General features: G+C 36.4%; 1 protein-coding gene across 1 annotated transcript; it reads left to right on the top strand.

Moving 5' to 3' along the window:
- Positions 1 to 418: 418 nt before the first annotated feature.
- On the top strand, positions 419 to 16,636 carry LOC124442371 (cilia- and flagella-associated protein 47-like; the record flags this gene model as incomplete). Its single annotated transcript, XM_046992872.1, has 18 exons — positions 419 to 434; positions 536 to 702; positions 1,816 to 1,970; positions 3,026 to 3,233; positions 6,399 to 6,445; positions 6,937 to 6,998; positions 8,255 to 8,396; positions 8,716 to 8,760; positions 8,976 to 9,128; positions 9,512 to 9,615; positions 10,265 to 10,332; positions 12,947 to 13,056; positions 13,276 to 13,378; positions 13,659 to 13,771; positions 14,474 to 14,607; positions 14,737 to 14,847; positions 16,034 to 16,164; positions 16,623 to 16,636. Coding segments are annotated over exons 1-18 (1,883 nt in total), but the record flags the coding sequence as incomplete, so codon positions are not given.
- Between the last annotated feature and the right edge of the window lie 9 nt (positions 16,637 to 16,645).

Below are 16,645 nucleotides of genomic sequence, written 5' to 3'. Positions count from 1 at the left end.
TTTGCAGCTGTGTCATCCATCTCTTCAATAAGGTATGTTGTTATCTTTATCTACAAGTCAAAGGTTTTTCTTCTGGAAAATGTAATTTGTATCACAATATTTCAAATTCGAATTATTGACTCCCCGGTTTGTGAGAGTGACTTCAACACTATCCTCCACTCTATCAGACTATAAGAAAAAGAATTGCTTTGTTAACTTGCAATTTCTTCCGCCATAAATTGCCATTTCTTTTGAAACAAGGCAGAAGATTTTCACAACCTCGTGATTTTATTCCCAAGCAGTTCTTTGAATCAAATATTTAATAAATAAACAAAATAACAAAATTTGTAAGGTGGGCTGCTTAAACGAAATATGCGCGAATGCAAATATGCAAATCTCTCAACTTTGTCGTTGCTAGGTAACAAGCTTTAAAAACAAGATGGTTGCCAATCCTGGTGATAATGTCATCTTATAGTTGAAAAGAATTGCATGTATAAGCAAAACGTTGTATTGAGAGGATTTTCATGTCTTTCTTGGTGTTATTTTTGAAAAATAGATGAGATTATCGGGGAAAAATGGAGGGTAGCCGAGGAGGTGAGAATTTTCCCAGCTGTGGTTCAATTCAACGATGCCGAACCTCATGTGCTTCACCAGATGAACCTGAAAGTTCAAAATCTCAGCAAGTTCTCAAAGTTCGTACGCTTCCATTCACCCAACTCAAAGGTAAAATTCATCTTTGTTAATGTGGCTGGCATACATAAAAAGTCCTTGTGTTGGAGCTTTTTAAAGTTTATAAATATGTTTTTGACGAAAACCGGAGATATTCTTCCGATGATATCGTTACACAACGGCTTTAAATGTGTTTTTGTTTAAATTCCTTATTGATAAATGAGGTATGCTATACTCAATATTGAGCTGCTGTACTATACTGTAATCTTTACTAAATGTTGGAGTATTTTTGCAACTGTTTTAATTGTTTGACACTTGAGCTAAGAAATTTAATTTTCAGATAACTACACCAATTATTTCATTGTGCACAGTTACGAGCCTTTTTGAAAAACAGCAAAATTTTCCAACTGTTAAAGCTTAACTATCATTAAACATATAAAACTGGACGATCTACTCATGCAGACACAAACAAATGATGGTCCCGTCAAAAATTGAAGCAAGTGCTCAAAAATTTCATTCGATTGAAACTTTGTACCGAAATTATCTCTGCAGAAACTCATTTCCATAGCTTGGATATATAGTGACTTTCAGAGTACCTTAGAGAGTTGAAAGTAGCCACCAGCTGAAAGTAACTGCCCTCTGGAAAGAACATATCACTGCCATTTTACAACTTTAAATGCATTGAAAAATACAATTTATAAACGTGTGGTTAAAGATGCCTGTAGATGTAGATCATCCAGGTTAGAGACTGAGAAGGACTGTTGTTAATAGTCCTTCTCATGATTTTTCTAACCCGGACGATATCTACAAACATGTAAGAATACTCCCCGGCTCAAACCATTTACTTTATGTGGTTGAAGAGTTAACCATTAGAGTTAACGGATGCTGCAAATACCAACTCGAAACTTAGCAGCCTCTAAAGGTTCTTTTCCACTCATCGCAAAACGTACTGGCAAGCTCGCTGCGAGTGCCTGCGAGTTACTTGCAGTGAGCTTACCATGACTGGCAGCATAGTTAAATTAATTGAACAAAATTTTTTGATAGCGCGTATACAACTCGCAAGCTCGCAGCGAGAGCATTTTGCGATGAGGGGAAAAGAGGCTTAAGACTAAACACCTAAAGGTAGACGCCATATGAGGCCAATGTTTTTACTTTCTTTATATTTAGTTCTTCTCGTTGAAAGTGAAGAATCCTGACAAACCAATTGCGCCAGGTTTGGATGTCACCGTATTAGTAGAATATTACACAGAAGATTTTGAAGACAGGCAAGATCGAACCATATTATTGGTAGATGATGACATCATAGAGATACCTTTAATAGCGTAAGTATGAAACAAGAAAATGTTCATCAAGTTTCACCTTAACATGTCACATGTCACTCTCTCTGTCATGTGACCTTATAAAGTCGCTGTCACTCTCGTCCCATCTCTGTTGTGAAATACATGTTAAAACTTGATGTTATACTTAATATTGTGTTCACATAATTTATGCGATTGTTGTTACGTTTTCCCGCGAAAACATTATGTATGCACATGTTGTTGTCGTTAAAATAAAGTGACAACATACGAGTTAGCATTTCGCGTGTGTTTTTTCTTGTAAGAATTGAGAAAAAATGTGGAAATGTTTAACGTTCTGAGAAAATTGCGAGTTTTAAGATAATGACGTACGTAATCAGTTTTGCTTTGTGCGATGAAGCACGCGGGTGAATTTTTGATTTTGAAAGCCCTCGTCACATGTCACCCTCTCATCACAACATGCACCCTCTTATATACTCTCTTCACCATATCACCTTCTCCCATTAAGTGCCACTCTCTTTTATCACATGTCACTCTTTCTCACATATCACTCGATCTCACCACATACCACCCTCTCTCACCACATACCACCTTCTCTCACCATACACCCTCCTCACATATCACCCTCTCACCACATACCCTCACCACATACCACCCTCTCTCACCACATACCTTTCTCATCATGTGTCACTCCTTTCTATTTTCTGTTACCGTTTCCATCCTTTGAATGTCGTAATTTTATTTAACTTTATCATCTCTATTCTTTTTCTGCGCGGATTTGATTTCAACTACTATTTTCTTGCATTTTCATACTGCAGTTTCCGCATAAAATGAATAGTTTGAAGTCAGGAGTATTGTTACATCTATGTAGATGTTTATCTTCCACATTTGAACAGTTGAACTTTGTAAATCGACATATACGCAGATTAGCTGAGTCCTGAAATTCACTGTTCGTGTTAGTGTAGACTGACTTTTTGGCAACCTCAGCAGTGATCATGATTGAACAATTTACGTCAGTCATCACATACAGCCCTTTTTAGTCTCCTGCATAAGTGTTGTTACTTGTGGTTCAATGTTTGCAGTTTCACACCTTCACCGCAACTTGAAATACGTGGCGCAGTTGATTTTGGCACGACCGTGTTAAATGGTAAGATCCTAACTGGGTATTTTTCCATCGATAACTACGGGAGTAGAGAGGGAGCCTTCTCGATCAAGTACACGGGAAAACAATCGCTGACCATAATTCCTACAAGTGACGTCATTCGAGCCCATTCATCACTGAAGATTAAGGTGGGAATGCTCTTCGGCTGCTCAGGTTTGAGTAGGTAGAGAAACAAATTCCTGATTTTTGCACTTTGTCGATAGGCTGCGATATCACTTGGCAGTTAAAAAAGTTATAGTTTTGATTGCGAAATTTGATATTTGAAATAATTGACCAAAATTTTCACCAGCAACAGGTTTCATTTACAATGGTATTTGTTATCGTTTAGCTGAAATGTATCGATGTTCATGAAATGTTTACTTTTGCACTTTGAGATGTTAACTTGTGCTCTTTGAGATGTTTACTTGTGCTGGGGAGATGTTTACTTGTGCTGGTGGAGATGTTTACTTGTGCTCTTTGAGATGTTTACTTGCGCTCTTTGAGATGTGAACTTGTGCTCTTTGTGATGTTTACTTGTGTTCTTGAGATGTTTACTTGTGCTGGTGGAAATGTTTACTTGTGCCTTTGAGATGTTTCATTTGTGCTCTTTGTGATGTTTGTGTTCTTGAGATGTTTACTTGTGCTGGTGGAAATGTTTACTTGTGCTCTTTGAGATGTTTACTTGTGTTCTTGAGATGTTTACTTGTGCTGGTGGAAATGTTTACTAGTGCTCTTTGGGATGTTTACTTGTGTTCTTGAGATGTTTACTTGTGCTGGTGGAAATGTTTACTTGTGTTCTTGAGATGTTTACTTGTGCTGGTGGAAATGTTTACTTGTGCTCTTTGAGATGTTTCTTCTGGCGATGAGATGCCTTGTGCTGGTGGAAATGTTTACTTGTGCTGGTGGAGATGTTTACTTGTGCTGGTGGAGATGTTTACTTTTGCTCTTTGAGATGTTTACTTGCGCTCTTTGAGATGTGAACTTGTGCTCTTTGTGATGTTTACTTGTGTTCTAGAGATGTTTATTTGTGCTGGTGGAAATGTTTACTTGTGCTCTTTGAGATGTTTACTTGTGCTCTTTGTGATGTTTACTTGTGTTCTTGAGATGTTTACTTGTGCTGGTGGAAATGTTTACTTGTGCTCTTTGAGATGTTTACTTGTGTTCTTGAGATGTTTACTTGTGCTGGTGGAAATGTTTACTTGTGCTCTTTGAGATGTTTACTTGTGTTCTTGAGATGTTTATTTGTGCTGGTGGAAATGTTTACTTGTGCTCTTTGAGATGTTTACTTGTGCTCTTTGTGATGTACTTGTGTTCTTGATGTTTTACTTGTGCTGGTGGAAATGTTTACTTGTGCTCTTTGAGATGTTTACTTGTGTTCTGAGATGTTTACTTGTGCTGGTGGAAATGTTTACTCTGTGCCTTTTGAGATGCTTCTGGTGTTCTTGAGATGTTTACTTGTGCTGGTGGAAATGTTTACTTGTGTTCTTTGATGTTTCATTTGTGTGAAATGTTTACTGTGCCTCTTTGAGATGTTTACTTGTTCTTGAGATGTTTACTTGTGCTGGTGGAAATGTTTACTTGTGCTGGTGGAGATGTTTACCTTGTGCTGGTGGAGATGTTCACTTGTGCCTTTGAGATGTTTACCTGCGCCTTTGAGATGTGAACTTGTGCTCTTGTGATGTTTACTTGTGTTCTTGAGATGTTTACTTGTGCTGGTGGAAATGTTTACTTGTGCCTTTGAGATGTTTACTTGTGCTCTTTTGTGATGTTTACTTGTGTTCTTGAGATGTTTACTTGTGCTGGTGGAAATGTTTACTTGTGCTCTTTGAGATGTTTACTTGTGTTCTTGAGATGTTTACTTGTGCTGGTGGAAATGTTTACTTGTGTTCTTGAGATGTTTACTTGTGCTGGTGGAAATGTTTACTTGTGCTCTTTGAGATGTTTACTTGTGTTCTTGAGATGTTTACTTGTGCTGGTGGAAATGTTTACTTGTGCTGGTGGAGATGTTTACTTGTGCTGGTGGAAATGTTTACTTGTGTTCTTGAGATGTTTACTTGTGCTGGTGGAAATGTTTACTTGTGCTCTTTGAGATGTTTACTTGTGTTCTTGAGATGTTACTTGTGCTGGTGGAAATGTTTACCAGCTGGTGGAGATGTTTACTTGCTGGTGGAGATGTTTACTTGTGCCTTTGATGTTTACTTGCGCCTTTTGAGATGTGAACTCTGTGCTCTTTGTGATACTTGTGTTCTTAGAGATGTTTACTTGACTGGTGGAAATGTTTACTTGTGCTCTTTGAGATAATTTACGTGCTCTTGTGATGTTTACTTGTGTTCTTGAGATGTTTATTGCCTGGTGGAAATGTTTACTTGTGCTCTTTGAGATGTTTACTTGTGTTCTTTGATGTTTACTTGTGCTGGTGGAAATGTTTACTTGTGTTCTTGAGATGTTTACTTGTGCTGGTGGAAATGTTTACTTGTGCTCTTTGGAGATGCCTGTTCTTTAGTGTTCTTACTGTGCTGGTGGAAATGTTTACTTGCTGGTGGAGATGTTTACTGTGCTGGTGGAAATGTTTAACTTGTGTCTTGAGATGTTTACTTGTGCTGGTGGAAATGTTTACTTGTGCTCTTTGAGATGTTTACTTTGTGTTCTTGAGATGTTTACTTGTGCTGGTGAAACACTTGTGTTGGTGGAGATGTTTACTTGTGCTGGTGGATGTTTACTCTCCTTTGAGATGTTTACTTGCGCCTTTGAGATGTGAACTTGTGCTCTTGTGATGTTTACTTGTGTTCTTGAGATGTTTACTTGTGCTGGTGGAAATGTTTACTTGTGCCTTTGAGATGTTTACTGTGCTCTTGTGATGTTTACTTGTGTTCTTGAGATGTTTACTCTGCTGGTGGAAATGTTTACTTGTGCTCTTTGAGATGTTTACTTGTGTTCCTTGAGATGTTTACTTGTGCTGGTGGAAATGTTTACTTGTGCCTTTGAGATGTTTACTTGTGTCTTTGGATGTTTACTTGTGCTGGTGGAAATGTTTACTTGTGTTCTTGAGATGTTTACTTGTGCTGGTGGAAATGTTTACTTGTGCTCTTTGAGATGTTTACTTGTGCTGGTGGAAATGTTTACTTGTGTTCTTGAGATGTTTACTTGTGCTGGTGGATGTTTACTTGTGCTCTTTGAGATGTTTACTTGTGTTCTTGAGATGTTTACTTGTGCTGGTGGAAATGTTTACTTGTGCTGGTGGAGATGTTTACTTTGCTTGCTGGAATTTTGTGAAATTTTGGGGCAACTATAAACTACTTTGTATTCATTTTCAGGTTGAATTCATTGGTAAAACATGTGGAAAATTCCAGGAAATAATCAAGTATGTTCTCGGATTTTGTGACTTTTATGTGACTAAGTTGTGAAGATTTTCGAATTTCGCACTTGATTGGTTAAGCATACAAGTGAGCAGTTACTAACTAGTGTAAAAGGAGGGCGTGTATTTAATGCAACATCACTGAAACACACAGATAGACTCTGTCTTAGACAGTCTGCAAGTTTGGTCTTGCTATGTAAATTTCAGAGATTGTCATTTCTTTATTCATAAATCTATTGTTTTTTCAGTGAGTGAACACGAAAATATATGCATAGCATGACCAGACTTGCTGAACTGCTATGTTCACCGTCATCATTGTAGAGTGCAAGGTGTATCAATTCGATCTTACTATTTAGCCCTCGTGGTTCTATGGTCGTGCTTCTTGCCATAACTTCCCATCGTTTCGGGCGCAGTCGGCGTCACAGAAAGCGATGAACCTTATGAAACTACATGCCACACTTTCAGTTCTAGAAACATGTTTGTTTTTTCTCGTTCAGTGTTGACTTGGAAAGACAAGACCAGGCACATGTCGAGGTACTTGCAAATGTCGTTGAAAGAAGTATCGTGTTGTTAAATCCGGAGACCTGGGCACCAGTTCAACATATTGAATTCGGTCCCCATATACCACGGTACTGATCAACTACGATCTTTCAAGCTGTACAACAGTGGACCTGAGAGGATCAATTTTGTTGTTCTTTGGACGAGGACACCGAAGGACAGGAAGTGGTAAGTCTTGATATGTTAGGATAGACAATGGTAGGTTGAGGTCGGTTTCAATCTAATTGAAAAGCATTCTTCTATTTTCAATTGTTTTTATTTTCCAGTATACACTTGCTTCACCTCTTATAACATTGCCTAATTTTGATTACATCGCTAAAGGGTTTGGATTTGACAAAAAACTGCGACAGCCTTAATGATATCCAAGACTCGTTCTGATGAAATGGAGACTGGTGACGACTTGAAATCATTAATATCCGTGTTCCTACACAAGGTGCACTAGGCCGATGAGACGATGGATTTATATTTCGTATTCAGTCCACGATACGAGAAATCCTGTCGCGGCTGGAAAAATGCGAAAATCCACCGCGAAAGATTATGCATTGTTTGTCAACATAAAGTTGTTGCGTCATCAATCAGAATGTAGAGGGCGAGTTCAAACACGGTGAGACAGCGAATTTTTCAATTATAGCTTGTTCTCAGATGCAGGAAAATTAAGGTAAACCTTCCAAGGATTTTGTTGGGGGTTTTGGTGGGGAGGACAGGTAGAACAATATTCTCACTACTCAATGGTGGAGAGGCATTATCTTGCCGGAAAGCGGACACTGGAGGGGGCAAAAGGGTTTGTTTACTTTCTTCCTTCTTTTCTTCTTCCATAGTTTTCAAAGAAAAAAAATTTTGCAAAGCCAGCAAAATTTTGCTTTTTAGTCCCGACATAGTTCTTTTAACCCTGCAATATTTCATCGCTCGCTGTTTCCATTTCGACTGCATTTTTCTGCAATGTAGTATTTGTTTATCATCGAAAGATTGGAAGCTTTCATTTGTGAATCCGAGCAATGTGTCCAGAAAGACTTTGAATTCAATTATCTCCGTTTTGACTGTATCTCTTTCTGATGTCGTTTTTACTCTTTTACTGTAAATATCGGCCAGTTCATAAATTTTCCTTAAAGAAGAAGGAGCATTTTGGAAGGATTCAGCTTACATTCAAGTGCTATACAATTTTTTTTGAACAGTTCTTTGACAGCTCACCCATAAAAGCATTTTTCACATAACTTTAATGTTGCCAATTCCATGAGATTTGATACTTTGATAATTCAGGTTGTAAACTGGAGATAGCTGTTTCTGCTACGGCCGCACCAGTTGAAGTAACCATAACACCTGAACCTAAAGTTGTATTTGGTGAATGTAAAGTCGGTGATCACGTGGAAGCCTTGTGCAAGATCACGAATCACTCTCATCTGTTACCGATAACGTTCTCGACCAAACCAACCATTTTCACCCCGTGCGGTGTAATGGTCTCCCAGTCCAATCCAAATAATTCCATCGAGCGAAGTCTAATATACCAATCTGGATGTTCATCTTCTGGCCGTGTTGAAAAATGACTGGAACAAAGTCACCTCTTTCCCAAAGATTGTCGTTCACACGATTCTGCAACTTCACGGTGTTCGTAATGATCCATGCTTGTCCTGTCGGAGTCTCACCAACGGGCTTAGCTTCGTTCAATGATCTCTCGTGGGCGGTGATGGAAATCGCGGATGATAGATACGAAATTGCTGAAGCTGGAGAGATAAGCGTACGGCCTGCAGAAAAATATTAAAAATAAGGTGAAGTACGACTTAGGATATTAATAAAGTGAAAGATTTGAACCCAGTTGACTCTGAAGATGACTACCGCTAAGGTTGTCGGAACGTCAGTCAACAACAACAAAAACAGTCCTTCTCAGAACTTTACTAACCTGGACGATCTACATCTACAAACATTTAAAGTACACATTATAAAACATAGTTTGCTTACAACTTATTTTCTGGGTTTTTTTCAGAACGCAATACACAGGTATTCAGAGATATACGTATATTGACCCTGATTTCGCTTTGACTGATGAAGAAACTCGTCGTAAACAACAGCATCGACAGTTGTATTTGGATTATTTACGAGATTTGAGAACATTTAGAGAGTTCAAACTAAATAAAAGGTTTGTGCTCCACATTGTTTTCCAGTCTTACGCGGTTTTTCCGTGAATGTCGTTATGTTAATTTTTAGAGAATGATTTTTTATCGTTGAACATAAGTAATAATCCTTAATCCAAGTCTTATTGATCATTGATTGTTAAACGTAATCAACATTCATCACATCACCTGAGCTTGTTCATTTTTTTGCAGTGTAGCGTTCCATTTTTTTTGCATTAAGAACGCTGAATTTTGCCTCCGACGAATCTTTGCCCCTTGCAACGCTACATTCTGTTTGTTAGACGTAAAACGTAATCGCTCATCCAATGAATCTTTAGGCTTCAGTTTTTTGACTGTAGATCGGAATTTCTTGCACTAAAAAATGACTTGGTTTCTTATTTGTTTGCAGGAAAATGGATAGATGGGAAAACAAGAAAGATCTTGGAATTAAACCTGGACATGGTCTTCAACCCCTGAAAATAACTGTCAAAGAAGCAAATAGAATAGAAAAAAGTTAGTTATTCGCACTGAGGTAACGGGAGGGGTGACGTTATTGAAACTGAGGTAACGGGAGAAGGGTGATGGCGTTATTGACCTTGATATAACTGGAGGAGGGTGGGGTGATGTTATTGGCACTAAGGTAACTGAGGAGGGGTGGGTGTTGTTATTAGGACTAAGGTAACGGGAGGATCGTAGGGGTGTCTGTTGACCTTTCATAGTGCCATACTAATACCTGTCGGCTATTGGAGATTTGCATTTTGTCTAGTTTTTTTTTGTAAACAGGTGAAGGTCAAAACTCTTTGTCTTGTTTTTCGTGTCAACGGTTTGCTACAAAAATCATTTGTGTCCATCCCTTTTTATCTACTGTATCCTCCTGTATCCTACTGTATCCTCTTGCTACAAACCTTATAACTTTATATTCTCATTCAGAGCATCCATAAATCTCCTATTCGATCTTTCTTTTGGTCTTACATGGCAAATGTAAACTCAGAATACTAAAAAATATTCTTCCGTTATCATCAACAAAACATAAACTGTTAAATTTTATCATATTGTTCTGCTATTTGACGAAAGATTTGACAGTCTCACGTACGTAGATCTCAAAACGTATAGACAAAGTCACTTTTTTCCAGCAACTTTCGATGTTTTTGATTGCTTTTAGACGAGGAGAATAGATGTTCAAGCCTAGATGCAATGCTTACCACTAAAACATTAGCAACTCCTCTGAAGGTAATCTTGGGATGTTATAATTACGTTAGTAAGTTCTCAGTCAGGAGGTAATCTTTGAATGTTATAATTACGTTAGTAAGTTCTTAGTCAGGAGGTAACCTTTGAATGTTATAATTACGTTAGTAAGTTCTTAGTCAGGAGGTGATCTTTGAATGTTATAATTACGTTAGTAAGTTCTTAGTCAGGAGGTGATCTTTGAATGTTATAATTACGTTAGTAAGTTCTTAGGAGGTGTGAATGTTGTAATTACGTTAGTAAGTTCTTAGGAGGATCTTTGAATGTTGTAATTATGTTAGTAAGTTCTTAGTCAGGAGGTGATCTTTGAATGTTATAATTACGTTAGTAAGTTCTTAGGAGGTGATTTGAATGTTGTATTTACGTTAGTAAGTTCTTAGTCAGAAGGTGATCTTTGAATGTTATAATTACGTTAGTAAGTTCTTAGTCAGGAGGATGATCTTTGAATGTTATAATTACGTTAGTAAGTTCTTAGTCAGGAATGATCTTTGAATGTTATAATTACGTTAGTAAGTTCTGAATGGTGGTGATCTTTAATTACCTACGGTAAGTTCTTAGTCAGAGGTGATCTTGAATGTTATAATTACGTTAGTAAGTTCTTAGTCAGGAGGTAATCTTTGAATGTTATAATTATTAAAGTTCTTAGTCAGAGGTGATCTTTGAATGTTATAATTACGTTAGTAAGTTCTTAGGAGGTGATCTTTGAATGTTGTAACGCCGTAGTAAGTTCTTAGGAGGTGATCTTTGAATGCCAATTACGTTAGTAAGTTCTTAGTCAGGAGGTGATCTTTGAATGTTATAATTACGTTAGTAAGTTCTTAGGAGGTGATCTTTGAATGTTGTACTTACGTTAGTAAGTTCTTAGTCAGAAGGTGATCTTTGAATGTTATAATTACGTTAGTAAGTTCTTAGTCAGGAGGTGATCTTTGAATGTTATAATTACTTTAGTAAGTTCTTAGTCAGGAGGTGATCTTTGAATGTTATAATTACGTTAGTAAGTTCTTAGTCAGGAGGTGATCTTTGAATGTTATAATTACGTTAGTAAGTTCTTAGGAGGTGATCTTTGAATGTTGTAATTACGTTAGTAAGTTCTTAGGAGGTGATCTTTGAATGTTGTAATTACGTTAGTAAGTTCTTAGTCAGGAGGTGATCTTTGAATGTTAATTACGTTAGTAAGTTCTAGGAGTGATTCTGTTGTAATTTACGTTAGTAAGTTCTTAGTCAGAAGGTGATCTTTGAATGTTATAATTACGTTAGTAAGTTCTTAGTCAGGAGGTGATCTTTGAATGTTATAATTACGTTAGTAAGTTCTTAGTCAGGAGGTGATCTTTGAATGTTATAATTACGTTAGTAAGTTCTTAGTCAGAAGGTGATCTTTGAATGTTATAATTACGTTAGTAAGTTCTTAGTCAGGATGATCTTTGAATGTTATAATTACGTTAGTAAGTTCTTAGTCAGAGGTGATCTTTGAATGTTATAATGTTAGTAAGTTCTTAGTCAGAAGGTGATCTTTGAATGTTATAATTACGTTAGTAAGTTCTTAGTCAGAGGTGATCTTTGAATGTTATAATTACGTTAGTAAGTTCTTAGGAGGTGATCTTTGAATACATACGTTAATAAGTTCTTTGTAAGAAGGTGATCTTTGAAATATAATTACGTTAGTAAGTTCTTAGTCAGGAGGTGATCTTTGAATGTTATAATTACGTTAGTAAGTTCTTAGGAGGTGATCTTTGAATGTTGTACTTACGTTAGTAAGTTCTTAGTCAGAAGGTGATCTTTGAATGTTATAATTACGTTAGTAAGTTCTTAGTCAGGAGGTGATCTTTGAATGTTATAATTACGTTAGTAAGTTCTTAGGAGGTGATCTTTGAATGTTGTAATTACGTTAATAAGTTCTTTGTAAGAAGGTGATCTTTGAATGTTATAATTACGTTAGTAAGTTCTTAGTCAGGAGGTGATCTTTGAATGTTATAATTACGTTAGTAAGTTCTTAGAAGGTGATCTTTGAATGTTGTACTTACGTTAGTAAGTTCTTAGTCAGAAGGTGATCTTTGAATGTTATAATTACGTTAGTAAGTTCTTAGTCAGAAGGTGATCTTTGAATGTTATAATTACGTTAGTAAGTTCTTAGTCAGGAGGTGATCTTTGAATGTTATAATTACGTTAGTAAGTTCTTAGGAGGTGATCTTTGAATGTTACGTTAATAAGTTCTTTGTAAGATTCATGTTATAATTACGTTAGTAAGTTCTTAGTCAGGAGGTGATCTTTGAATGTTATAATTACAAGTTCTTAGAAGGTGATCTTTGAATGTTGTACTTACGTTAGTAAGTTCTTAGTCAGGAGGTGATGAATGTTATAATTACAAGTTCTTAGGAGGTGATCTTTGAATGTAATTACGTTAATAAGTTCTTTGTAAGAAGGTGATCTTTGAATGTTATAATTACGTTAGTAAGTTCTTAGTCAGGAGGTGATCTTTGAATGTTATAATTACGTTAGTAAGTTCTTAGAAGGTGATCTTTGAATGTTGTACTTACGTTAGTAAGTTCTTAGTCAGAAGGTGATCTTGCTGTTTTGTGATCAGGTATTAATGACATTTTAGTTAGTCGACGGTCTCAACGCGATCCCACTGACCGATGTTGAAAAACTGGACTGCAAAAAGACGCTTTCTCCCGAGGATATTAAGAAGATCGACATTGGTAAATTTGTCATGTGACGTACTTTGGGTGATATCAATCATTACATGTTTGTGGATGTTGATCGTCGAAGTTTGTAAAGACTTGTGACTATCACTGGTTGACACTCAAGATGACTGCCGCTAAGGTTGTCGGGGCGTCAGTCAACCATCTTCACCGTCTACCCCTGGACGATCTACATCTACCATGTTACGAAACTCCCAGGTTCAAATAATTTACCTTTATACTTTTCTAGACTGCCTGGCATAGATTTTGGTGAAGTTTGTCAGCGATCCATGAAGACGAAATATTTAACGATTGGAAATAACCTAAATCAACATATTCATGCTGTCGTCCATGTATGTTAAAATTACGAGAAATTAATGGCAGAATGTAGTGCATAGTTTCCAGGGAAACTTGGATGTTGTGATTTATTTTGCCAAACGCCAGTTCACCGTTGCTTTAGTATATTGGTTGACTTTCCTAACCCAAATCGTAGCTGCTCATCGCTGTTTCACTATCCGCAAATAACCTATATTACTCAATGCAATCCTCTGAAAACCTTTATAACCGAATGCCTTCCGGATTTCTCTTATTGTTCAATTAACTAATTTCCAGTAATAATCGTGACCTTATTAGATTGATTGCCGCGAACTACGTCAGTCGTCGCCATTATCCCAAGTGATCCCACCTCATTCCTCTGCCAGAATTAATCTCGTTTTTGAGTCCATTGCTAAAGGATCATTTGAAAGGTAAAGTTAAGATCTGTGTTTTGAAATATCATCATTGTCCACAGTTGGTCTTGTAGTTTAGTTGGTAGAAGATTGAAGACAATGATTATCTTGTTACTATACCTGAGTACATCACAACAACGTGATGTTATTATCTATGATATTAAAATATGGAAGAAGCTAGAACTGTGTTTTGAAATATCATCATAGTCTACAGTCAATCTTGTATTTTAGTTGGTAGAACATTGTAGACAATGATTATCTTGTTACTATACCTGAGTACATCACAACAACGTGATGTTATTATCTATGATACAGATATGAAAGCAGAACATCATAGCTCATAGTCTACCTTAGCGAATATTAGACAATGATATGCCAGATACGAGTATTCGAGTATCAACGTGATGTTATTATCTTGAGATATGAAAGAAACTAGAACTGTGTTTTGAAATATCATCATAGTCTACAGTCAATCTTGTAGTTCAGTTGGTAGAACATTGTAGACAATGATTATCTTGTTACTATACCTGAGTACATCACAACAACGTGATGTTATTATCTATGATATTAAGATATTATTGAAAGTAAAACATCAACTCTTTTTAAGACTTTGTACCTAAGTATGTATCGCCAACATAAACTATACTATAAGACAAAATCATCTAAGTAAAACAACATTATCGAACTTATTTGCATCATTTTTTTACGATTTCTTAAAAGGAATATCCAATACACGATCAACGACAATCAACATTTTTATGTCATCACAAAAGCTTCAGTGGTACCTGTCGCTTTGCAGTTATCCTCCGATAAACTCACATTGAAACCAAATTCATCTATGGCCACCGAGTCTGGTAAGTTATGAAATTATTAGTTGTTTTTCGTTGCAATTGGAAAATACTTTTCATGAGAAATCCGTGCCTTGCAACGAATTGAAAAAGCTTTTTTTTATATGAAATTGGAGTTGTGTAATTTATGTTTAGGTTTTCGAGGTGTTGTGAGGATTGATAACAGACGAAATGCTGATGCGGATTTTGCTTGGAAAATTGTCGATTGCAAAGATGATTCTTCATTTTCAATATGTCCTTCAAGAGGTGTGAATTGAAATAAGTTAAAGATTGCTTTAATGTTCTTACTTAGTTATAAACATAGGTTTTTGCTCTTGAAGCAATCGAAAAAATTTCTGCCAGATGTAGCTAAAGTGATTTGTCCTTCATGCAACGTTCCCCTATGTTCAGTCTTTACTATGCTTTTTGTGCAAGCTACGTAGGTGCATATTTATTTCAATATGCAGTGAACTACTTTACCAAGCTTTTTGTGCAAGCTACGTAGGTGCATATATATTTCAATATGCAGCGAACTACTTTACCAAGCTTTTTGTGCAAGCTACGTAGGTGCATATTTATTTCAATATGCAGTGAACTACAATTTGACTAGAAAAATTGAGTCGAAATTGGGTGGGCAATCGAGCGTTTGGCATTGTGTTTTTCGCTTATATTTTTACATGTAAAGAAAGAAGAGCTTTTATGTACTAACTATTGATATGTTTATTGTTTCATAACAAGTAGAATTGTACTCTTAATATACTCTTGAAATAAATGCAAGTCGAAGTTGCGTTTCTCTACTGTTGGGAATCGAATACAATTAATTGAAGATTCTCCTGCTTATGATACAAGTTTTATTTGCCTTTGTTTGAAATAGTTGTGAATCAACTGTGTAAAAATGCAATTTCGATTTTCGAATTTTATTTGATGCGTACTCGATCATTTCTGGTCGAAATGAAATAAAAAACACTTTATTAAAAAATTAAAGCTATATGAAAATACAATCGTAAAACACAATATCAAATACACAATAGCATGTTAAAAATCGATTCACTTTTTTCATACACACTGCTTTAAGTGCTCTTATACATGTTTCTATGTGGTTGTTCACATGAGCTCGGGCAGCCGCCATTCAGCGAAGTGTCAAATCATTTTGGCAAATGGAAAATATTTAATACTTCACAACAAAAAACTCATTTAAGCAATTTCTCTATGCTCTGACTTTGCAAAATCGCAAAACCTCTAAAATGAAAACAAATAATTTAGCATGATTTGAAAGTTACAACTAAAATGACTTATGACGCTTACAAAAAGGTTGTACGTTTTGCGCTTGAAGTTTTTACTCATTTCGATGACTCAAAATCGTTTCACATCTCGCTGAATCTCTGTTACCCGGGCTCATGTGAACAGCTCCTGAGTTTTGAAAATACAAAGACACGTATTTTCAATGTTTTAGGTACAGTTAATGCGTCGTCATCACTTGACTGTGAAGTCGTGTTTCATCCATCTTATGGCTCAACAAGAACCGTCCAATATAATTTCCATGTTGAAGGCGGGAAGAATTCAAGACTTGCTTGTGAAGCTCAGGTACAAATATCTGCGCATGCCCACTACACTATAAGCATACTGTGGTTGCGCATTAGGATTTTTTGTCGGGTAGTGACGTGTTGAAAACTTCAAAACTTTTCACTGTTGCGACAAGTGAGAAAAATTAATATGAGTCTTACGTCAGATATTAATGGTAAACTTTTTTTGCGGAGGGGGGGGTCTGGTAATCCTTGTAGCTAGTTTTTTTTATAATAATTGGCGTTTTTATTGCTTCGTCAAACATTTCTGGAGATCTGTTTGAATTTTTCAGTCAAAGTTTGCAGGCTGCATTGTAACATTCCTAGTTAATTTAAACGAAAACGCAAATTATTTTTTCATTACATTTTCACTTAATTCGATCGTCCCCCAAAACAATCCCAGTGTGCTTTGCGAGTCCAATTTTTCACACATACGTATTTTACATGACGTTTAGTGAGTATTCTTTTGTTTATCTACAGTTTGGTCCGACGCAGTGCTGCTT

This window comes from Xenia sp. Carnegie-2017, unplaced genomic scaffold (assembly GCF_021976095.1).
Source record: "Xenia sp. Carnegie-2017 unplaced genomic scaffold, XeniaSp_v1 HiC_scaffold_20, whole genome shotgun sequence".
Taxonomy (NCBI): Eukaryota; Metazoa; Cnidaria; class Anthozoa; order Malacalcyonacea; family Xeniidae; genus Xenia; species Xenia sp. Carnegie-2017.
The sequence above is the reverse complement of the archived record's forward strand: the minus strand, read 5'-3'. Positions and strand labels throughout refer to the sequence as shown.